The sequence below is a fragment of the Aedes aegypti genome, unplaced genomic scaffold (genome assembly GCF_002204515.2).
Source record: "Aedes aegypti strain LVP_AGWG unplaced genomic scaffold, AaegL5.0 Primary Assembly AGWG_AaegL5_hic_scaff_1453_PBJ_arrow, whole genome shotgun sequence".
NCBI lineage: Eukaryota > Metazoa > Arthropoda > Insecta > Diptera > Culicidae > Aedes > Aedes aegypti.
The window spans coordinates 1-26,497 of NW_018734893.1; the positions used below are offsets into that span (position 1 = coordinate 1).

General features: G+C 38.2%; 1 protein-coding gene across 1 annotated transcript; it reads right to left on the minus strand.

Moving 5' to 3' along the window:
- Positions 1-6,262: 6,262 nt before the first annotated feature.
- Positions 6,263-23,476, minus strand: LOC5565057 (the record flags this gene model as incomplete). The annotated part of the gene is made up of 3 exons (XM_021856278.1): positions 22,256-23,476; positions 6,790-7,072; positions 6,263-6,505 (listed from the first exon to the last, which is right to left on the minus strand). Coding segments are annotated over exons 1-3 (1,458 nt in total), but the record flags the coding sequence as incomplete, so codon positions are not given.
- Between the last annotated feature and the right edge of the window lie 3,021 nt (positions 23,477-26,497).

Genomic DNA, 26,497 nt, shown 5'->3' on the forward strand with positions numbered 1-26,497 from the left:
CTTTTTTCACTTTCTATATCATATAAAATTCGTTTTATGGTGAATATATCCTAAAGCGTTGATTTTTTATGAATACTTTGTAAGAAACACTTTCAGAACTTTCAATTTTGCACATTTTTGGCATGATAAATAAAGTAAAAAATAACATTTTTTACGAAGAAAAGCTCCGATAACTCTGTAACCATAAGAGATAAAACAGTAGTTTCTTCGGCAAAAAGTTGCGCCATCGAATGTTTCAAAAGTGCTCGGAACACTTTTTATTTAAAAAAATCATAACTCGCGACCCAAAAATTTTCTTTTCTTCGAAGGAAATACGCGCCGGAATTCGACTATAGGTGCAACCACTTTTTTCTTCCAAGATATGGCTTTGGGACCATTGTGCAATGGTTGCTTATTAGCTTTTTGTTTATATTTGTACGAATGAACCATGTTAAAACAATAATCGCAAATTGAAATGTAAGATTGTGAAAAATAATAGAATCGTTCTGGTGGGCTTCGATCCCACGACTCCCAATACGCTAGACTGGGCGCGTTAACCAACGGATAACGGATAACGATTCTGCAGCGCCATCGGCCAACCTGAAACCAAAGTCCGTCACGACCCCATTTTCTCCTTCACAACCCTACATCTCCTTCGGCTCTCTGAGATGCCCAATTCAACTGTCCTAAGCGTGCCTACGAACAACAGTGAGAGATTTTGTTTTTAGCGTCGCACTGTTGCCTTGTTTGTGCCACACTACTCATAAGCCAACGTTGGCTCAATGAGATGGTTGGTATGGTAAGTATTTGTCCAAATTGACTTTTGTGTCTACGACCTTCAGGTATTTTTCAGCTTAGTGGAGTCTCAGCTTATGAAGCATTTTACAATAACGTCGGCTATACGTTACGTTTTTCAATTTTTAGCGAAGAAAATATCAATTGAAATCCTCAAATCATTAAACCTGTTTGAAATTCATGGAAGCATAAGCAATACTCATGGAATTTAGTCAACTGTCAATTTATGATTCCTATTTTTGATACGAAAAGTGGCAATTTCGTGTCATGAAATCATGAAGCAGGATCTGATATCATGAACACAGGTCATGAAAACATAAGCACTTTTCATGTATTCAGATGTCTGTTATTTATGATTCCAATTTTGGTGCTGTAAAGTAGCAAGTTAAGTCATGAAATCATGAAGCAGGATCACTGAATCATGAACTCAGTTCATGAAAACAAACTTCATTACGTCCTATGATACCACTTTATATCTGCCATTGGTAAACAAATAATATTAAGATTAAAATTGTTACTGCTTTTGTGCCGGTAGTTTCGTAATAAACCGGTGAAAACATTCCTCAAATGTCAACCTAACTGTAGTGGTTACAGCCTGACTGTTGGAATTGATTTGGAATGGATTTGGGTTGGATTGGATTTGGATCAGATTGGACTTGGAATGGATAAGAAAGGAAATGATTGAAAATTAGTGCTACAACTTGTTATTTGGAATCAGTTTTTGAGTAAGAGTTCAGATTTTTGTTCGAGAACATGGAGTTTTAAGGGTGACTCAAGAATGAGCTTAGTAAATACATTGGGTTTTACTGTGATCAGCAAAAATAATCCACAATACAACTGAATGTGCTATACTGAAGAATTTATGGAGAGCCTTGTAAAACTTACTTCTAGATGAAATATTCTTATAAAATCAAGGTTTTATAGAGCACACTTCAAGTATTTGTTAAGATGGTTTGAAGCGAATGAACTGGAGGAGATTACTGCAAAGAGAAAATAAAATGTTTTAGAAGCAAATGAGAAAAAAAAACAAGGCAAAATAAATAGAAACGAAAATTGATAATATTGGTAAAGAAAATCGGATTGGATTTGATTTGGAATGGATTTGGGTTGGATTGGATTTGGATCAGATTGGACTTGGAATGGATAAGATTGGATTTGGATTGGATTGAATTTGGAAGGGTTTTGGATTGGATTGGATTTATTTGGACTTGGATCGGATTGGATTGGATTTAGATTGGTTTTGGATTGGTTTGGGTTGGATTCAGATTGATTTTGAATTGGATTGGATTGGATTTGGATCGAATTGTATTGAATTGGCTTGGATTGGATTGGGTTAGATTTGGATTAAATTGGATTTGGATTGGATTTGAATTAGACTTGGATTGAATTTGGAAGATATTTGGATTGGATTGAAAATAGATTGCATTTGGATTGGAATCACGAGAACGAAAACAAACATGATTATGAACGTAATACACTTGGATTAGTTTTGGATTGTATTTGGATCGGATTGAATTGGATTTGGATTTGTTATGGATTGGATTGAATTGGATTGGATTGGATTTGGATTGGATTGGATTTGGATTGGATTGGATTGGATTTGGATTGGTTTTGGATCGAATTGGATTGAATTGGATTGGGTTGGATTTGGATTGGATTTGAATTAGACTTGGATTGAATTTGGATAATATTTGGATTGGATTGAAAATAGATTGCATTTGGATTGGAATCGCGAGAACGAAAACAAACATGATTATGAGCGTAATACACTTGGATTGAATTTGGATATGATTTGGATTTGGATTAGATTTGAATTGGATTTGGATTGGATTTGGATTGGATTTGGATTGGATTGGATTGGATTTGGATTGGATTTGGATTGGATTTGGATTGGATTTGGATTGGATTTGGATTGGATTTGGATTGGATTTGGATTGGATTTGGATTGGATTTGGATTGGATTTGTATTGGATTGGATTTGGATTTTTTATGGATTGGATTGAATTAGATTGTATTTGTCTCGAATTGGATTGGATTCGATTGGGTTGGATTTGGATTTGTTTTGGATTGGTTTTGGATTGGATTTGGATTTGTTATGGATTGAATTTGGATATGGGCTGGATTGGATTGGATTTACATTGGACTTGGATCGGATTGGATTGGATTTAGATTGGTTTTGGATTGGATTGAATTGGATTGGGTTGAATTTGGATTAAATTTAATTTGGATTGGATTTGAACTAGACTTGGATTGAATTTGGATAATATTTGGATTGGATTGAAAATAGATTGGATTTGGATTGGAATCGCGAGAACGAAAACAAACATGATTATGAACGTAATACACTTAGATTGGTTTTGGATTGGATTTAGATTGGGATTTGGATTGGATTTGGATTGGATTTGGATTGGATTTGGATTGGATTTGGATTGGATTTGGATTGGATTTGGATTGGATTTGGATTGGATTTGGATTGGATTTGGATTGGATTTGGATTGGATTTGGATTGGATTTGGATTGGATTTGGATTGGATTTGGATTGGATTTGGATTGGATTTGGATTGGATTTGGATTGGATTTGGATTGGATTTGGATTGGATTTGGATTGGATTTGGATTGGATTTGGATTGGATTTGGATTGGATTTGGATTGGATTTGGGATTTGGATTGGATTTGGATTGGATTTGGATTTGGATTGGATTTGGATTGGATTTGGATGGATTTGGATTGGATTTGGATTGGATTTGGATTGGATTTGGATTGGATTTGGATTGGATTTGGATTGGATTTGGATTGGATTTGGATTGGATTTGGATTGGATTTGGATTGGATTTGGATTGGATTTGGATTGGATTTGGATGGATTTGGATTGGATTTGGATTGGATTTGGATTGGATTTGGATTGGATTTGGATTGGATTGGATTGGATTGGATTGGATTGGATTTGGATTGGATTTGGATTGGATTTGGATTGGACAAGGCAGAAAATTTTAATTTATTTTGTTTTGAGTTTTGATGTACAGCATTGGCAAAATTAATTGAAAATACATGTTCACAGAGTAGAGAAGAGGAATAATGTAGTGGTTACAGCCTGACTGTTGGATTATTTGCTAGAATAGGTTATGCGTGTATGGAATGAGAATTGAACGAGCAGTTTGAACACCCCTAGTCGAATTTGCGTGTAAACAGGTCGAAAGGCAAAGAAGCTTTGTGTCGGCGGGAAATTGAAGCAATCGTGTGAGATCGGAAGATGCGAACACAGAGCTCAAAGCTGCGCTTCGTGTGACGAGTTGAGTGTCGAAGCAAAAAGCTCTGAGATTGAACCGAAACAAAATTCGTTCCACTGGTTCGCGGGCTTCATTTGAGACGAATGAAAGCATTCTGTTAACCATCGTTGTAGCGATCAGATGCAAATCTTAAAATGGCATCTTTCGTTTACTACACTAACGAGTGTCACATCTTTAGCAAGAACGCGAAAATTCGGTGGTTAGGTTTGTACGCAAAATGTAGTTTCGAGCATCCATTGAATTGGCAAATGGTCCCTAGGCTGGTGGATTGCATGAATGATGGAATACTCCTTAACGACTCTGCGGATGTGGAAAGTGGAACTGGAACATCCGGCTGCCGAAGGCCTTTTGTGAGCTGCTCTGTTATAGGACTTCCGAACAGTTAAAATCGCCGACGAGCTTGTCAAGCAAAATCTTCGCTCAAAGTCAAACATTGTCCGGTTCTGCAAAGTCAAGATGAAGTAAGTACATTATGAAACATCCAATAGCTCCGGCAGAGAATGTCATCGATATGATGACAAGGTTACGAAGAATTCAAACTTTTCCAACATCAAAACTTTTTTATATAATTTCACTAGACAACATCACCGATCGCCATGATACACGTTGACTAAGGTGAAGAAAGTGACAGTTTGATTTGTGTAACGCCCTGAGCATACGAATACTTGCATAAAAGTCACGATTTCATGGCTTTAAGTCATGATATCATGAAACATAAAATTTTATAAATTCATGACTTTTTGTTCCGGCAACGGATTTTTTTCCGTGTATGCCAAGGAAGTCAAGGAAATTTCCATTACGGAAAGATCCTGGACCGACCGGGAATTGAACCCAGACACCTTCAGCATGATAATGCTGAAAATGGATAAGCCTCGAAACAACTGGGGGGGGGGGGGGGGGGGGGGGAGGGTTTGCTAGCCCAAATCCGCTGGGAACATATTCAGCATTCTCAAGATTTTGCCAGAAATAGTCCAAATATCTAGAAATCCACAATTTCCTGCAAAGAATTTGCAGTACGCCCCAGAAATCTTAGGAATCAACTATGAATCGCCGGATGTTGCGTTGCATTACCAATAACTGATTATACATGCTCTAAATCTAAACCTTCCCTAAATAATACTCAGGATCCCGCAAGAAACTCCCAATCTCCAGATTGCACTCAGTATCTTCAAAAATCTGCCTAGAATTCTTTGAAACCCACTAGAAAAACCTAGGATTTTGCAAGTATTTTTCAGGTTCTAGTTAGGATACTATTAATTCCGGCTAACGATCCCCAAGATCTCGTAAAAAAAAATTTGTGCGGCCTGTATATTCGATCTTGATATGACACGTAATATATGGCTTGATCACCATTGGTAAAGAATGTTGATATGACGATAAGATAAATATCTTCTAAAGAGTGAACGCAGCTCTAAATAATTAGCGCAGATAGATCAACATACACACTCATACCATAGACAAACATTTAAAACACTCTCAATTGTATTCATCGCACGCTTTTTTGAGAACAAAACGTAGTTTCTGTTTAAAACTCTGTATGAATCATAGACTTTTTGTTGCTCTTATGCGTTGTTCAATCGCGTGGTTCCGAATCTGCACAACAAAGTTTTTTAATGAGTGTATCACCAACCGACAGACTCAAATGGGCTGGTCACACAGCATGAATGCCTGAGTATCAATGTGGGAAATCAAGTTGACATAGTAATGTAGATAAATGACTGTATGAATTGTTACGAATACATAACTATTCCGAGATGAAAAGGCGTGTAAGGGAGCCCTATTACTTAGCTGGTGTAATTTGGGAGAATATCTGACGCATATGAAGTTCTGGAATGCGGTTCGTATGAAGCTGACCTGCTGTTTAAATGGCTAGAACAAAATACACAATGATATTTACAAAAAGTCACTTTTTTCATGGCTCTCAAATATGTTGCCAAAAACGGGTCATCGATCAAACGATTTCATCCATCTTGTAGTGCGGGTTTAATGTAATTTGTATAAATAAACGATTTTGTTCGTAAACTGTTAGGTATTTTTCACTTTTAAATCGCTTGGGTCTCCTCTAAATCTCAATATTTTTGGCTCAAACTTTGAGTTTCTTTTTTTATGTAATTTGAATTCAGAAGTGCAAACGAAATATAAGTTTTGAGTGCCCCAATATACAACTTCGGTACGTATCAAATCGCAAAAACTCTACCCACCTCGCAGTTGTGCGGATCGTTGATAATGGCAAACAGCGTCCAGAAGGGCGTTCCGGTTTCCTGGCTGATGAACCACGAGGCCGCCATGCTGCCGAATCGGGTCACACCCTGCTTGAAGCCTCCCAGCGCCCGCTTCTCGTTCGGATCGTGCGAATTGATTTCGCACAGAATGTATTTATCGCAGTGGGGCGTCTGGATTGCATGTCGGTAGGCGCGATGAACTTTCAGTACCGGTTCAATTACCTGGAATAACGTGTGCGAAAAATGGAACGAAATGATCATTAGCAGTCCAGACACGTGCGCGATTCGGCGTGCCCCGCACGGTACGTCCAATGGGGGTTATTATGCGACTTTCATGTACCCCAAGTTTTCATTTACAGGAAGTTGATCATAAGATACAAGCTAGTAAACCGCAAAATAGTGTACCTCAGATATTTTGTGAAACCATATTAAAAGCTGGTTTTTATGGCTACATGAAAATTGCATTATAACCCCCTTCCAACATAGCGCGATCCCGTTGAACAAACCTCCAAATTCAGCGTATCGGTCAGTTTGTCGGTCATTTCGGTGACGTTGTACTGCTTGAGGATCTGCTTGGCTTTGCCCAGCTTCAACAGATCTTTGACGTAGTTGACGGCTGGCTTAACGTACGTCACCGAGTTGATCTTGACCTGCAGGTGCTTCTTGGCGACGTGATCGATCAGGTTGGAGATGCTCTCGCTGGGCCGGTCGATATCCAGGAGCGCTTGCTTGGGGTATCCCTGCGATTGCAGGAAGCCGTTGGCCATCATTTGTCCGGTTGCGACATATCTGATAAAGAGAGATAAGGTAAGATTGATGATTAATTCTGAAACTATGATTCTTGGGGCCCAGATAGCCGTAGCGGTAAACGCGCAGCTATTCAGCAAGACCAAGCTGAGGGTCGTGGGTTCGAATTCCACCGGTCGAGGATCTTTTCGGGTTGGAAATTTTCTCGACTTCCCAGGGCATAGAGTATATTCGTACCTGCCACACGATATACACATGCAAAAATGGTCATTGGCATAGTAAGCTCTCAGTTAATAACTGTGGAAGTGCTCATAAGAACACTAAGCTGAGAAGCAGGCTCTGTCCCAGTGGGGACGTAATTCCAGAAAGAAGAAGAAGATGATGATTCTAGTTATAAGTATAAATTAAACTGACCTCAATGGTTAGTAGTCAAACTGAAAGCATTAGTCCGAAAATATGACAGCGAACGAAAATTTTATACAAGAACACATATAATCTTAGGGAAAGCATTTGTATAATTCTCTGTATGCCAAACGACCATTATGCGAAACGACCGGTTCCCCGTTATAATTATGGATAGCAATCAGTCATCTGCAGTAAACAAAAACATACCTGAACAGTTAACTGTCCTAGACAAGGCTTGTTTTTCAAAAAGTCAATCATCCAATTACAATAGAAGAAATCTAGAAATTCGAAATCTATGAGCTTTTTGGAAATATATTTCAAAATTAGTTCTTGAACAATTTCAATGGTAAATTTTGGATGAAAATAATACATAATATATTGGCGGAACCCTTAGAATTTTTTTGGATATGTTGTGCTGGAATCGACAGAATCCAGACACAAGATTAAAACAAGAAACGAAGAATGATTTTTTTTCATAATTCTGAACAAATTTATTGTATCATATTTGATTGGAACTCTGGGGAAGTTTCTAGCTCACATTTCTTAAGAAGTAAGGTACCCCGGAGCAAGTGGGACATAAAAAAACGATAGTTCAAACAAATAGTTCAATAAAATTTTCAAATGTAAATATTTTTCAAATCCAACAATACAATCACATATTGGCATCATATCGTCCCCTTAATGCTACAACTAGATAACTCAAAAATCGAAATTTTGAGATGCGCAACTTCGAAAATATGACTGTTTTACAAGGTGATGGTAATTCGCTGAGAATATGATTGAAAAATAAACTTAAACTTGTGTATTTTGAACCACACGCTAAGAAGCCTTGGATATTTCAAAGATCTAATTAAGAATAAGGTTTCAAATTTCGAGTTATATAGTTGTAGCATCAAGAAGACGATATTTGCTAGTGTATGCATGAAATTGATCGAATAAATTCGAAATTGTGAAAACTTTAGAAGACAGTTTTAGAAAGAGCCATTAGACACAGTTAGCTCGCTAGACGGGGCAAGTGGGACACATCCAGTTTCATGCGTCAATCCACATCAATAAATCAACCATTACAATAATAGGTTTGATAAATCATAGATTTTCTATTTTGAGTACATTTTTGATGTACATAAGGAACCAACCATAAAATACGTAAAGCTTTAGAAAGAAAACGTTTATTTTAAAGTATGTCACATTGCACTTGATAGCAACTGAAAATTCCTCAATAAAAGCGTAAAGAGGAATAAAATATGTTCAAATTATATCATTTATAAGCTATTCATTAAAAAGTAGCACATAAACATTTAATAATTGACGAAATTATTAATATGTTCTCTTATTACTTAATGCATGGTAGAAAACTACTTAATGAAATGAAATTGTTTTCCGTAACCACTAAATTTGGTAGAAATAACAAATAAAGTTCAATTAAAATAGAAAAGTAATCGTTCTCATGAAGGCTTTCGAATTTTATCTCTGTCTGTTCAATTTCGAATTCGTGTTTCAAAAATAAAAAATAATATAGAAGAATTACACATATTTTCTCCCTCTTATGCAATAACGTAATTTAAGATTGATTTTTTTTTTTTTTTTTTGATAAAAATCATTTGTTTGAATGTTTTAGTGCTACTCTCTAGGAATATGTTTGAAACGTGTAGAAAAAGTTTTGATTCTGGTTTTTGTTTTGATAGGTCCCACTTACACCGGGCATAATGATATTTTGGGGTAAGTTAGACCGTTGAAAATTTCATATGAAATGAAAACAAAATACCGGTTTATCGTTAGCAGCTTGTAATAATACTTAAAATTGTAAGTTCGATTTATAACACATTTATTTTTTGCAAGTTAATACAAGACGTGAAACGTGTTACAATTCATCATGCAAATTGAAAATGGCGCTAAATTGACAACTGTTATTTGAACCACATGGTAATAAAAATAACAATATTTTTTATACGTAATACATTCCTTGCCATTGTATCTTCATTTTTCTAGAAGAATACTCCCATGAGAAACTTTTCCTAAGTGAGCCATGACGGAACGCCCCACTTACCCAGGATTCTCACTTGCCCCGGGGTACCTTATTCTTGATACATACTTCTTTGAAACATAAGATAGACATCCCTCCTGGCTATCCACCAAAAATTTCTCCAAACCAACAATTCATTGAACAGACCTGTCAGAAATATGTCACGGCTTCCGGTCACACTATTCAAACACTTCTCCTCTGTAAAAAAAAATCTGCCCTAATTTATTTCTCAAATTTTGTCTAAATTATCACCACATCAACTTTTACTATTTGAAGCTTTCACTCCATATCGCTGACAAAAAATGTTCATACATTCTGCCTATTCTTGACGTTTTGATGGTAACATTTTGAGATTTTGGCAAAATTTTTTCACATTTTCTCGAAAAACTCTTCTTTACTAGCATTTGTTTCGAAATTGTTCTTGCGATTTGAATATATTTTGTGGTAAAAATTGTGGTACTTATTACCACAGACAAACACACGTCACACTCTCATTGAAGTCCATCGACCACCTTATTAACGATCGATTTAAATATACGATAGGTGGTCAATCGACCTCCCGCACCGCTCGCTTCGTTTTCGATCGTGTTTGACGTTTACACACTATCGCCACATGTTAGACTGTCGGCCAAACAAGTGGGATTTAGCATTGGGTGTACATGTCCTTGCGACTATGATTTTGATAGCAATATTCAAACTATCGTTTGTAAAGGTTTTTTACAGCCATGAAAAAATGCGTCCATTATATATTTGTATAAAAGTTATTCAATTTCTGTATACTGCCGTGAATCGCAAGTCATCCCATTTGCATTTTGGCCAAAATTGAGTTGAGTTCAGTTTTCAACATATCTTTCAGCTGCACTAATGAGATAATATGATTTGTTCGGAAAAAATATGAAAAAAACAGCAAGTCAAATTGTCCCATAATGAAATGTAATCGCATATCAGTCACAATACAGATTTCCGTACCGTGTAACACAAAAAATAATCGTGTTTATATTTTTTTCGGAAAGATACCGTAGGGAAAAACAAATTCTCGCGTTCAGTATCACAAGGGCGTAACTGCGATGATCATTTTCTCTTCGTCGATTTTCTTTTCAACTAATATCTTGGCAGGGTGAATGATTATGACTACTATTCTAGATTCACTACTCATCGTACTCCATCATTCTGAATGGTTAAACATTCTTCTTCTTCTTTCTGGCGTTACGTCCCCACTGGGACAGAGCCTGCTTCTCAGATTAGTGTTCTTATGAGCACTTCCACAGTTATTAACTGAGAGCTTTCTTTGCCGATTGACCATTTTTGCATGTGTATATCGTGTGGCAGGTACGAAGATACTCTATGCCCTGGGAATCGAGAAAATTTCCTTTACGAAAAGATCCTCGACCAGCGGGATTCGAACCCACGACCCTCAGCATGGTCTTGCTGAATAGCTGCGCGTTTACCGCTACGGCTATCTGGTTAAACATTATGGAAATCGATTGAATTTTGTATACTAATCTAAAGAGAAAAACGTGAAAATTGTGAAAGAATGAAAGTTTCATTAAGATTTGAACATGTTCCAATTGTCTGGAATTTTTTGAATATTCGTATGGAAAACGAATTTGGAAACTTCACAGTTCATTTTTTCAATGCCTATTTTTTACATATGGGACTGACTTGCGATTAACGGCAGTATAGTCCCCCAAAGCATTTCTTTTCGAACGATTTCGTTAGCAAATCGTAATTGTTAAATCAAATACAAATGGAAAGATTAATACTTTTCAACTTGCTTTTCAAATGACAACCTAGATTGGTTTCGGTTTCTTGAGATCTAAGAACAACTTCGCTGGTGGCCCAAATCATCATATTAATCAATATTTTATTGGATTAAGTTGAATATTGAAACTTGCAACTCAAATTGTTCCAATTTTATTTAATGGTTTTGTGGTATACTGCCGTTCTACGCATATTTGTCCCGCGGTCCACAATGTTTACAAAGAACATGGGACAAGTAGGCAGAGAAGGGCAGTATATGTCTTGGAACTGGACAGTTTAGATTTTTCTCGCAGCAACTGGTAGAGCAGGTTTATTATGAGTAATTTTATGCATAGAAGAAAAATCATATTCCTGTAGGTTTGTGTTGAGGAATATCTGAAGAAGCAATTGATTAAATTTTAGGACAAGCACTTGTTGAAAGGTCCCTGAAAAACGTTGATGTTATTATTAGGGACAATGGAAATTCGCGGCAAAATTTTGGAAATTTTGCGTGTGACCAAGGCGATTAATTCAAAATTTCGCGGCTTTGTCGCGGTCCCATACTTTTGGCCGTATTTTACCCAAAAATAAACAGTTTTGGAAAAATTGTCTTTGTATATGAACATTTCGTGGAATTTCATTAAAAAATTTGGTTTTTATTTTTAAAATTAAGATGACAATTTTAATATTAGAGTGATAATGCAAAATTTGAAACAAAAGTAGCCAACCAGAAAGTCGTCCAAGTTAGAACTAAAAATTTTATGGATCTTGGATTTCAAGATAAATAAACCATTTTCATTAGCAAAAAACTGGAAATCACTGTGATTTTTATAAAAATCTCCAAATTTGACTAATTTCGCGGCATTTCGAGAGATGTCTCAAATTTCGCGGCGAAGGCTGAATTTCGCGGCCTCATATTCAGAGCACTTTAGACTTACAGCAACTTCAAATGCATTCGATATACATAAATCAGCTGATATTTGAGAATTGTCCAATTTCTTTGCTAAATTTATCAGTAGTGTAGTAGAATTTAACGTCTTATACTGTTATTTAGTTATTTTTTCAAATTGATTAAAATTCAAATAAATTTACCTAGATTCCGAACTAAGGAATAATAAAAACTCCAAGTATTTAAAAAAGATTCAAAGACATTCAAATTGACTGTCATGTCACATTCATAGGAATTGAATGACACATTCCTGTGAAATAATTCAACAAAATATCTATACAAAATGCCAGTACTGGGAATTTATGACATAACGGAATTCATTATGTTTGTGAAAGCAAAACCTTTAATTGAAAAACATGATATTTCATTCCCAGATAATTCTCAAATTTCTGATGGCGTTCCTGGAGAAATCATTACATGAATTTTGAGCTGAAATCTTAAGGTTATTTCTCAAGAAAAATTTGTTTGCTCGAAAAAAAAAACTTGAAAGAAACTTGTGGTTGTTATTTATTATTTCATAGTAAAGTATAATAGTACACGGTCTACTTATGGTTGACGGCATAAATTTTACTATTTCTGTTAGGGATGAACCACTGCGACCATTTTTCTTTGTTATTTTGTGGTATACCCGTGTCCTTTGTTAAGTGCATATCGTTCTACTCCATTACTATTGAGAAATAATGAAGTAGTCGTTTTTTATATAATTATAATTCTTTACCATTTTGCATAGAGCCATTTTAGAAAAAAAGATACCGTAAATTCGGGTGAAATTGATCAGTAGGGTGAAATTGATCACTGTGTCACTCGATTTTATTTCTTCCTAATGGAGCACAAATATCAATGTAACCTACAGTGAATGAACGTTGTTTGTCGTAAGTATGTCCAAATTGTGTATTGTGAAGTTTTTTGTGTTCAAAAATGTTCATTTCTATGTAAATAATGTAAAATTTCATAATCTAGTACGGTGCAGTGTCAACAAACATCAATAAACTTCTAATTCTAGACAAGGATTTGGACCTAGTATAATCCTGAAAGTTTGTGAGGATACTTAAGATATATCCCCAAACTAGATTTCATAACCAAAACTCGTACCAATTCGTTAATTTGGTTGAAATTATTGAATTTCTGTTATATATCAGGAAATTCCTTAGGAAATTGCATACATTTAGGCGTTTTCTGCATTATTCTTGAAATTTAAACATTCATTATTTCTATAAATATTGTATTGTTAAGTGTTTGACAAGCATATTCGGATTCAGGGAGCTCAAATTTATTATGTGAAGTTGTTTTGAAAACTAACAATAATGGCATTGATAAGTGATCGATTTCACCCCGAAATGAGATCTCCTGATTTTTTATTTTAGACATATTTTTAGCACTAAAGTTACATTCGTTAGAAATTTCGGTACTTGAGTCAATGAGGCTCACCTTCATACTTATTTTCCTGCATTCAGGAAGAAAAATCATACTGAAGGTGTAGAGATATATCATTTTGAAAAATATTGGTGAATAATGCCTATGAAACAGTTTGCTTATTTATAAGTCATGAAAGTCCCAAGTAACCACAAGCACTAATAATAAGCCCTAAATCAGCATCATAGATGCATACAGGAATTATAATACCACTACAAATTCAGACACGCCTAATAACAGCACTTCCACTGCAAACAAACCCTTGCATAATTAATGCTTCTATGCCTGATGCATACAAGTATTAAATAGGCACTATTATAGTATAATATTCGCTCTATATTCTATGTTTTAATGTCATCCAGTGTTTTGACAGATATATCACGTGCTTAGTGTTTTCATGTAGTGGTAAGAGGGAGCAAAACATAAATCTTCTGATTACCACAATGTTGGTTTCTTTTCTTCCCAACAATATTTATCTTTTGTGGCCGAAGGAGCAAAGAATCAGGAGTACGGTTGTCGCTGTCACTGGATCGAGATGCAAAATGAGGTATGTTCAACATCTTAGAACAAAATGTGGCAATGAAATGTCCTAAAAAGGGCGATAATTTTCTCGACTTCTGGCTGCTTGGGCACATCAGGAGTTAATCATCGATATTAACCTCCTTTGCCCGAGCAGATAACGATCTGGTTTTTTCGTTGCTGATCTTTTTCGTGCTGAGATTGCAAAAAGCTTAATCCTGCCTAGTTTGAGTAGTGGCTACGGTTAGGTTAGCTCAAATCAATCTTCAGCATAAAAGAACAGCGACGATCAATCTTTGCAGACTCATGCAAAATGGTGCAGCCTAAGTGGCGCTAGTTTAAGAACCCTACTTTCGTAGAGGGAACTTCTATCTAGGTAACGTTGTGGACATAGTTTTTGCTACTTTCAGCAAACTTAAAATGGCAAACTCGCGCTCCATGCACCGCGCATGCGTGCTCGTTAATAAAGCAATCGTTGCTACACTCATTTCTGAGTTAACTACCAGAGATGTATGTGCTGTCACAATCGATGTTTCTGTTGGTGACCTCAACAGGGAATACGTCTATTGTTTGGTATATTTACCACATTATGAACCATCCCCAACTGATGACTTCAAACGAGTTGTCGTACACTGCGTAACAATAGGCCTTCCGCTGATTGTGGGCAATGCTCATCACATCATCTGGGGCAGCTCAGATATCAATTTGAGAGGCTCCAGTCTGATGGAATACTTAAGTAGTACAGACCTAGGATTGGGCAATCGCCCAACTTTCATGGTTTCTAATAAAGAAGAAGTGTTAGACATAACGCTCTGCTCGAATAGAATCAGTCGCGAGTGAACGAATTGACATGTATCAGATGAGGAATCATTATCTGATCATCGCTACATCTTCTTTGAACATTCAAATGTAACTGCGCAGACTTTGCGTTTTATGAATCCCCGCTCAACAAACTGGGAACTCTATATTGAATTGGTTGCGTCCAAATTTCATGGATATTCTCCGTCCATTGAAAATCCAAGTGATCTGGATGATGCCGTTGATACTACAACATCCTACATTATGGAAGCTTTTGAAGAAGCATGTCCTCTGCGGTCTGTAAAGACTACAAGAGGGACCCCATGGTGGAATTCCGATCTGACTAGACTCAGGAAACAATGTAGAAGGAGTTGGAACAAACGCCGTTCAGCTGGATCAGAGTCGTTCAAGTCGGCTCGCAAGGCTTACAAGAAGGCTCTTCGTTCTGCTGAACGATCCGGCTGGAAAAACCTTTGTACAAATGTTTCCAGTTTGAGTGAAGTCAGTCGGCTGAACAAAATCCTTGCAATATCTAAGGATTTCCAAGTGAACGAAATTCGCTTACCTAATGGTGGCTTTACTTCTTCCGATGAAGAAGTATTAGAATGTTTATTCAATACAAACTTCCCCGGATGTGTGGGCATAGCATCTACGGATGAACGAAATGTCTTTTCATGTAGTTACGAGTCTCTGGCCTCGGCTTACAGTATCGTAACTACTGAATCGATTCAATGGGCACTTAACCTTCGGGCTGTCGCGTTGTTGTACTTTGTACAACAGTTGTGATTTATATGCTATCATTTTGCAACAAAGATATCTATCGACACCAAACCTAAATGTATTCCTCAAGAATCTTCTTAAGAACAATGATCGGCAGTTTTTATTTACAGTATGACCCTTTATATTATATAATACGGTAAATCAACAAATGTACATGGAAGTCGCATAATAATGAACGCACTATGTACGGTTCGAGGAAACCACAGTTTGAAATCGTGATATCGCGAAATCCAGATAATATAGAAACTTGGGGTCTTTAGAAAAGTTGTTCTGGAGGTGAAGCGCTATCTGATGGTACTTTATTTCATTCGGAATTTAACCGTTAGATGGTTTTAGTGGGCATGGAAGTTTTACTTTTGTTTTGCAGATTTTTCAGGATCCTGACCATTTAGAAGGATGTCGTCTTCGGCAAAGTTGTTTAGTAAGTTAAGGACTATCATTTTTCGAGCTAGATGATTCAAAATTTTGCCACTAGGCGGCGCTAGTGAGCACGAAACTTTTGTTTGCAGATATCTCAGGAGCCTGACTACTTAGAAAGATGGTGTCTTGGCGCTAGTGAGCATGAAATTTTTGTTTTGCGGATACTGCAGGATCTTGACTTTTTAGACAGGCACCTTTGGAAAAGTTGTTCAGAAGCTCAGGGACTATCATTATTTTAATAAATCTCTAACTTTAAGGATTAAACAAAGAAAGAATTTGAGCTACTGAACAACTCTGCCGAAGACACCATCTTTCTAAGTGATCAGGCTCCTGAGATATTTGCGAAACAAATGTTTTATGCTCACTAGCGCCACCTAGTGGCAACATTTTGAATCAACTAGCTCAAACAATGATAGTCCTTGAGTTACCGAACAACTTTGCCGAAGACGCCATCTTTCTAAGTGGTCAGGATCATGAGATCTGGGAAACAAAAGCTTAATGCTCACTAGCGCCGCCTAGTGGCAAAATCCCGAATTTCTTGTCTATAATAATGATAGCCCATAAGCTACTGATCAATTTTGCCGAAGACGTCATCTATCTAAGTGGTCAGACTCCTGAGATATTCGCAAAACCAAGGGTGTTGTACAAAGTACAACGCGCGACTACTCGCGTTACAAAAATTCGCGCGACGACCGAAAGGTTAATAGTTTTGCTCCTTTCAAATCTCCAGGAGCGGATGGGATTTATCCTGTTCTGCTCCAAAAGGGATTTGAGTTTATCAAAACATGTTTTGAAAAAGCTACTTGTAAGCAGTTTTGCTACCGGGTACATTCCCAAATCCTGGCGTGATATTACTGTAAAGTTTATCCCGAAAGGAGGACGTGCGTCGTATGAAGAAGCGAAGAGTTTTAGACCAATCAGTCTGACCTCTTTTCTTGTGAAATGTCTGGAACGCATTATCGATCATCACATCCGTGATGTTTATTTGGCAAACATGCCTCTTCATGTGAATCAACATGCTTACCAATCTGGAAAGTCCACTGTGACTCTTTTACACAAAGTTGTATACGATATCGAGAAAGCATTCGCTCAGAAGCAATCCTGCTTGGCTGTTTTCTTGGATATTGAGGGTGCCTTTGATAACGTGTCTTTCGATGCCATATCGGAAGCCGCGCGAAACCATGGGCTACTTACAATGATTACCAATTGGATTCATCAAATGCTCAAAAACCGACATCTCTTCTCGATATTGCGTCAAGCAGCGATTCGAAAATTTAATGTTTGCGGTTGCCCTCAATGGGGAGTCTTGTCACCACTTTTGTGGAATCTCGTAGCAGATACGCTATTGAGGCAACTCAATAATAGCGGTTTTCCAACATATGGATTTGCCGACGACTATCTAGCTCTGATCGTTGGTATGTGCATAAGCACCTTATTCGACCTGATGCAAAGTGCTCTTCAGATAGTCGAGAGTTGGTGTCGCCAATATGGCCTTTCGGTTAACCCGAATAAAACATCTATTGTTCTTTTTACGGAAAGACGAAACCGCGATGGAATTCGACCTTTACGTCTTTTTGGCCCTGAGATTAATGTGACTGATCAAGTAAAATATGTCGGAGTCATTCTAGATTCCAAACTTTCTTGGACACCTCACATTGATTTCAGAGTCAAAAAAGCTTGCATGGCCTTCGGTCAATGCCGGCAAACCTTTGGTAAAACTTGGGGCCTCAAACCCAAATATATCAAATGGATTTACACAACAGTTGTTCGACCAATATTGGCATATGGATGTCTTGTGTGGTGGCAAAAGGGCGATGTGAGAACAATCCAATCAAAATTGGGCCATCTACATCCTGATGGCGAGGTCTGATGTGTTCTCTACAACTCCCACAGCAGCGCTTGAGGCCATTTTCGATGTTGCGCCACTACACATATATCTTAAACAAGAAGCACTTTCTTGCTCTTACCGTTTATGGGTACTGGATCTACTGGAGAAAAATCCAGTGAATCGTAAATCTACACTCACTTCGTTGTTTCTACTTCTGGTGAATTGGGACAAAATTGTCCTTGCTTCAAGTGATCTCACAATTGCTTGTCACTTTCCTTACAGGACATTTACCACACAATTCCCTTCACGGGAAGAGTGGACGTCTGGCTATTTGGAAAGAAGTATATCAAACAATATAGTATGTTACACTGATGGCTCCCTTCTTGAAGGTAGAGCTGGTGCAGGAGTATATTCTCGTGAGCTAAGGCTGAATCAGTTTTACTCACTTGGTAGAAACTGCACCGTTTTTCAGGCGGAAATATTTGCTATTATGTGTGGAGTGCAATCAGCACTTCAACAGCGCGTAATGGGTAAAGTCATATTCTTCTGTTCAGATAGTCAAGCTGCTATAAAAGCTCTTGCTTCGACCAACTCAAGGTCGAAGCTTGTTATCGCATGTCGAACTCAAATTGAGGAACTGAATTCAGTCAACTCTGTTAAACTTGTATGGGTACCCGGCCATTCTTCCATCGCTGGAAATGAATTGGCAGATGAGCTAGCTCGCGATGGAGCATCGCATGACTTCATTGGCCCTGAGCCTGCTATTCCAATTTCGAAGTGCTGGGTGAAGCTTCAGATAAACTCTTGGGCGGCAACTCAGCACAAGCAATATTGGAACAGATTGGAGTCATGTCGTCAAACAAAATTGTACATTACTGAGCCATCTCCAAGGGTGGCGAAGTATTTAACAAATCTGTCAAAGCAGGATTGCAGTTTCTTGGTCAGAGCGTTGACACTGCCGACTCAACTATCACATGGCAAATATTCAGCGTGCTGACACATTTGTGTGTGTGATAGTTGTGACTCCGATTATGGAACTTCGTATCACCTGATATGTAACTGTCCAGTTTTTTCGCAAATGCGATTCCAATTAGGGGCCGTCCATAAATGACGTAGCTTTTTATCGCTGATTTTTTACACCTCCTCCCCCCTCGTAGCATTTCGTCACAAATGCTGATACCCCCCTTGGAAAATACGTAGCATATCAAGCACCCCCCCCCCCCTCGTCTTTTTGTTTTGTTTTCATATTGCCAATATTCAGAAGGTTTTTGTCTAATTAATAGAAAATATTTTCCTTAGGGTGCAGAATATTGATATATCTATCCTATCATCGTGCTTGCCACACGATACACTGATATCAATCCAGACGCTCGACCTGTGTGTTTAAAATTATGGATCGACTCATGAACGTCCATATCGATTTGCTGTTATTTTCTTGCAAACTTCGTGTGTAGTACACATTAAATTCCTTTGTTTTGCTATATGGATTAATTCATCAACCGTAAAAACAGTTTTGGATCCAATTCTAATATTGTGTCAAAATATCGAAACATTAATCTTGCGAGGAAAGCGACATACAACAGAACAATTCTTATTTTAGCTTTTTGAGTTGCGGAAAGCCCAAAAATAGATCAAGAATTAGTTTAGTGCCTTAGCTATAGGCTTGACAGAAACTCCTCGGCGATGCCAATATGAGGCGATTTTGACGTTTTTTGAGGAGTAAAACGATTCGAGTGAGTGTGCATCTGGTGTTTATCTGGTACTCTTTCTCTCTTGTTGCTGCGCTCACCATTACTCACACTTTAAAGAACTTTTGAGTGTCCAGCCCGAACAAAACAGCCCTCACGGATGTGATGTCAATATTTTTCGATGGACTTTTGCTCTGTTGTGTTTTGTACTACATCTTTCTCGCTCATTGTTTGTTGCCTCTCTGCTTAGTATGTTTTCGCTCCCTCGCAAAGAGGCAAAAGCAGCACGCTTTGGATTCCAAGGTGTGGCACCTCAATAGATCAACTTTTCCCATTAAATTTGCCTGATTGAGCTATGTTTCTCCTAAATGTCATATCTTTGAACGTTTATTTCCCGAATTCAGTGCCAGGGTGATAAAAAAGTACGATAAACAATCATAATAAAAATATATTTCTCGCGTTCAGTATCATAAGGATGTAAGAATGATCGATTCCTCTTCATTGATTTTTTTTTCAGCTAATAACTTCTCCAAGCGACTATTTTTGACTGTAGCTAGGCTGATACAAATATTAATTTTCTTTTATGTCCGAGACCACTTGGAAGGTACGAGGGGAGGGGGATAAAAATAAATAAGGAACAAAAAATAAAAATGAAAAAAAGTTAGGTATTAATTGAATTTTTATTTTTAATGATAGTTGTTAAACTTTTTACAATCGTCATCTGGATCATTACTAAACCTGGTTTTTACTATAAAAATTAAAAAAAAACCTAACTGATGTCAAAAAATGATGAATTTTTTTTTCTCCCCTTCAAAATTTCCGGATTTTTGAAGAGGGGGGGGGGGGTGACATAAAAGAAAATAATATTTGTATCAGCCTTATGATTTACCAGAAAGTACTCATCGTCCTTCGCAGTGTTGCATGTAATTTTTATTTTTTCGAATAAAAGGGAAAATCGCTTAATGCAGATACGCCTGCGATACTGAACGCGAGATTTGGTCATTTTAGACTAAACACATATTGCTAAAAATGCCGAAATTGGTCAAACTCCAAACAATCGCCTAAATAAAGGGTTCATATCAGATGACCCGAAATGGGTCATTCGAGGGATTTGCATTCGGGTAATTGACATTTGCGGAAACGACATTAGGAGAACTAAAACTGTATGCAATATTATAATCGTTGCTTATTTGTTAACCTTCGGACACATGGAGAAATGACGGTCGAATGTTAAAAAAAAAGTTGCATAGCTGTAGCTGATTTATCAGTTCAGCAATGACAAGCTGCACGAGTGCACAGATAAGTTGAAAGAACAGCTCATTTTTAAAAAAAGGATTAATTACCTATGAAGCCCAAAAATTTGGAGATGCTGCATATATACATGATGTGAAGAAATCTTAGACTCCTCTTTTGTATTTTGAAGGAAGAACCTCCTCTGCCCATTATGTTCGGTAGTAATTTCAAACATTTTTCAGTCAACATTGTACAAATTTCCGGTATATAGTCCTTCCGGGTAATGGTTCTCCGGTAAATGGTAATGGTAATGGTTCTTCCGGTAAATTGCATTCAAGGTATCGATTTTCCGGGTTATGTCGGAGAACCATCCATAACGGTAAACGCGCAGCTATCCAGCAAGACCAAGCCGAGGGTCGTGGATTAGAATCCCACCGGTCAAGGATCTTACAGGAAATTTCTCGACTTCCAAGGGCATGCAGTATCTTCGTACATGGGATATGCAAAATTTTGATCAATTTCAAATGCTTATAACTTTGTGACAAAAGAATGATATTGGATGCATCCGGAAGCAGTCCACGGTAAATTTGGTCTATTTTCAGTAACTTGCTTGACCATGCATATTGGCCACAAGACTCCGGAGATGTTCCGTATTTTTTCAAGGTTATGTAAAATGACTGTTATTGGATTTGCAAACTATTGTCATTTGAAAATTATATTGAGCAACTACCGTTTTTTAGGTCCAGTGTTTTATACAACTTTAATGATTTGTAGTTTGTGACGTGCTGGAACATTTCTGAGAGCAGATTCTGCCACCCAAAATTTACTGGAGACACATCATTTTGCTCCCTTGTTGCTAGATAACTCGAAAATCCAAATTTCGAACTATTCAACATTGAAAGTTTGACCGTTGCACAAGGTACAGATAATATTATTGAAAAGTAATCTTTGACTTCTTTACTTTGAATCACACGCTTATGATCTGAGAAAATCTGTCAGATTTAATTATTATTTATGTTTAGACATATTGAACCCTAAAAATAGAAAGTTTGAGTTATCTAGTTATAGCATTAAGGGGATGATTTGATCCCTGAGACACGCAAACATGTTATTTTTTTTTCACTGTAATAATCAATCCAAAGTCCTCAAATTATTTATGACTTAGTTTGCCACGGTCACCTCACAGTCATATTTTGAAACATCAAAATGAAATTAGTTCAAGCAAACATAAACCAAGAAGGATTTTAATGTAACTTTATATTCAAACATACGCAGTCACAACGGATTGTCCTCTCATCAATTTTCACCCCCAATTACCCCAACTGATGACTAACTCGCTCTAGCTAGTTCCAGCTAGGTTTTGCGCGCAACTCTCTTGCCCCACAGTTAATTCAACATGTTTGAAATTCGTCATCACCACGCCACTCACCTCTGATAGACCTCCGGGTTGGCAATATAATTGGCCCAGTCAGCCAGATAGATAGTGGCCGCCTTAATCCACCGTCGCCGGAAGCTCTGGTTCTGCAGCGTGGCAAACAGCTTATCGTAGTCCAGTTTTCCATCGCGACCCACAAATCCCTTAAACACCGTATCCAGTCCGATCTTGGTCCACAGGGCTTGTGCCAGCTCGGATTGTGTAAACTGATCCCACATGACGTGGATGTGCTCCAGGAAGGGTGGCAGAACCCACGAGTGATCCTTGTGCTTTTCCTGAGTCTTTTCCATGTCTGGACCGGAGAAGGATTGGAACGCCTGGACGGCTAGTGGCAATAGATTGGCGATCGTGTCCCCATTGAATCCAGGATGTTGAGGTTCCCGATCTTCGTCATGATCGACGCTGTTCTGATTGGCCAGCCAAGTTTGAGCAACGGTCAGAACGGTATCAAGGATGGGGTTACCCTCTTCGGCTCTCTGCTGACGCTTCTGTCGTTTGTTGGATCGTCTCTGGGGTTGTTGATCCTCGTTCGCTCCAGCGAACATTTGGATCACATTGCCAATCAGAGCGGGATCAAATCCACCACCACCACCTCCGGCATTGCCACCATTGGCCCCGGCCAACATGCTTCCGATTCCGGAAAGGATCGCTCCAACACCATCATTGTTGGACTTGGCACCACCTCCGGCATTAGCATTGGCCATCAGTGGCAACAGCATGGAAGCGATTCCCGTCAGCCCAGCTGCCGCATTTCCACCGCCTCCATTTTGATTTCCAAGAGACTGCAAGAACTCCGAGGCCATATCCAGGAACGGACTGCCTTCGTCATCCCGGACGTTCGATCGCTGTGTCGTATAAGCACTTCCACTAATCGAAAATATCACCAATGATATCACGCACAGGTATTTACCGTTAACCTTCATCATGCTTCTTTTCCTATCTAAAGTAGGTCACTATCAGTTGCGAACTAACAAAAAAAAAACGCGGTGCTAATCGATTCTGTGTTTGCTCAGTATTTCTCTCCAAAAATGTTTCGTCACTCTTATTCCGAACCCACGAAAAACATCTCCTAACCCCCCTGGACTTAAAAAAAAACTGTGTCACGCCCTCGAAAGAGCCCTTTTGCTGACGAGGGCAAACCAGGAGCTAAACGTAACGTTCCACGTACGATTCGAACCGATCAAGATCTAGCACAGCACTGAGCCATCCGGGACACGTAAGACGTTCAAGAAGTCTCGCTCTCGGCGGCAAGAGTTGCGCTCTTCCCATCCCGGACGGAGCCCCGGAGAAACAGGTTGGCTGGCTGGCTGAACAGAGCAACACACAATTGTACAACAGAAGGAGAAACCAAGAAAGAAAGAAAAATGTATCTTTATAACAGTAATTCTTTCTTCACGTCTTCCCGGCTGGCCGGCTTGCTGGCTGGATGGCTGATTTCATTTGCCAGCACTTGGTTGCATTCATACGATCGAATTTACACCCAAAGCATTTTTCAGCGCATTTTTTCACACGCAATTTTTCTGATCATTAATATGATACCTCTTCGGTTATTTGCAAATATTTTTGAAGCCATTTTATTATTCTTCCTTTAGAGTAACGTGGCGACCTTGATGGAATGGAAAATATTTCCATGATGATAATAAATCTTCGAGCTGTTTAGTAGAATACCTATAAGTAGATGAAAAAACCGAATTTAGTACTGTACCATTTAATTCCACTAGAGTTTGTATCCTTTGACAGATACGCGTATTTCGACCTCAACTGTAAGGCCGTCTTCAGTGTCGTGTCTAGTACACGACACTGAAGACGGCCTTACAGTTGAGGTCGAAATACGCGTATCTGTCAAAGGATACAAACTCTAGTGGAATTAAATGGTACAGTACTAAATTCGGTTTTTTCATCTACTCAAATATTTCCAGAAAAACTGTTTTAAAGACACAAATACCGCACAGTAGACCTTTGATAAATTGGCTACAATTTTGCTGAACATACTTAAGGGCTGTGACGAACTAAAATTCAAAGTCCTGTATATTTTTTCTTAGCTATATTTCCGCTCTTAAAATGTTATTGAAGTTCGAGTATATACTTCAAAATTAGTATACCATGAGTGAACTTACTATTCCAATTTTCACTAAACATCGTTAAGATCTCTGCTAAGAGATTCTCAACATGATTTTGTGTTATTGGTTAAATTGTTTTGCAGCAACAATAGAAGGAAATCTCCCCTCCACCTGGGAGGGAGAAACCAATACGAAATTTATGTACGTCAAGGTGAGCCGAGATTTTGCTGTCACGAACTGTCACTGTGAGCCCAGATCTAAAACAATGGACAAACATGATAAAAGCGCGTAATTCATTAAAACGTATTTTAGCATTTTATCAAATATGACAAAAAATCGATTGAAAAGCTATTCATGCTTATTCAAAAGTAATGTCACAATACAGTCATCCCTCCATGAGTCGATGTTCCATTACTCGATATCGACTCATGGAACCATACTAAAAACATAAAATCATGGTTACTATGATGGTCCCTTCAAACAGCTTTCCAAAGAATAGCTGTTCCATGACTCGATATTTCCATGAGTCGATGGTCCCTTCAATATCGACTCATGGAGGTTTGACTGTAGCACCTTTTATCCTGATTGAATATAAAGTGTTCAAATGCGCATTATTTAACTTTATCCAATAAAAACAAAAATTAAATGCACAGAAAACTTCGGCCCTTTTTCCATATTTGTCCAGAACGATCGAAGGAACACAACAAAAGAAAACTAGCGATTTTCATCAAGTCTGCCTTGACTGTCGTTGGCAAGCTGATGTTTTCTTGCAATTCGAAATAACTTTCTGTCATATTTTGTGTGTAATATCGGTGCCTCCCTCCCAGCCCTCCACCAGCTTGACGATGATTCCCCTTTCCGTATTCTATCTTTTTACTCCTTCAAGTCATCTCTATCGTTCCTTTTGTGTTTCCATTCCATTCTACATTTATTCAAGTTACGCAATCAGGCCAATGGACTATAGAAATACACTGGAACGCCCTATGAAAACTCGCCACAAGAAACCGGGTTGAAATTCACAGCTCTGCCCTATGAACCCAAATTCAAATACAAAAAAAATCGCAGTGACCCGGATCGAACCAAGACCTAGCGATCGACAAGCCGGGTGCGCACACCACGCGCCCAACGACTTCTTGATATGGGAGATGCTAAAACGATACACAAAGCGTTCGTACTGCAATAATCGTTCCTCCCTCCACAAGGCAAAACGTATGAATATCGATAGGGGAGGTATGGCAAAATGAACACCGTGCCTTTTACCCGCAAAAAATTAATTTCATGAATATTTATCACGCCGACGATTTGGAGCATAAATCGGAGTGTTCGGGTTAATGCGAAGGTCAAATGGGTGAAAATATCAACGAAAACTAAATTTTAGAAACCACGGTTTGAAAATTAGATCTTACGTAACTTTTAGCTCGGAGATCTTGAGGATTTCCAGTGTGGTGAATATGATATCATGTCATTTTGATACCTTAAGATGTTTTTTTTTGAATGCGTTACAATCATTTATGGATATATTGTTGGATATGCAGTGAAAAAAAAAATTGTTTTGGTCACGTTTTTTTGCATGATGTTCATTTTACCACCACAGTTGTTCATTTTACCCACATAGTACAGGTAAAATGACATTTGCATCCTATTTTTGCTAGCGATAAAAATAAGAGAAAATTTAGCTATTTTAGTCTGAATTCGTATCTCTGCTGTAGATAACATCCCTAATTTTTGATGTTGTGCGAAAGAACTATACCAATTCCTCGTTTCCTATCAGAAACAGATGATATCCTAAATGTATTCATTATACCCCCCTAGTCCAGCTCGCAGCTGGACTAAAGATATTCATTTTACCACCCCCTCCCCTAGTCCAGCTCCGAAGCGTGCCACCATTCCCTCCCCCACACCACCGCTGCTCATATGCAGAGCGTTACTATTGCTCTGCACAAGAACAGCGGAGAGCAAAAGAGACAACCAGTGCAACGCCTCGATGATCGCGCCACCCGACGCAGACGCGATGTCCCAAAATCATGTCCGAAGGAGAATATCAACCAGCCGTCACACCGTATCCAACTGTACGTTTTCACTGGTCTTCTCAACGCGCTGGAGCCAAGATACAGCGACCAACCATCCACTCAATTTGAACACACTTTGCAAAACAGAAAACCCTACTATTATTTAA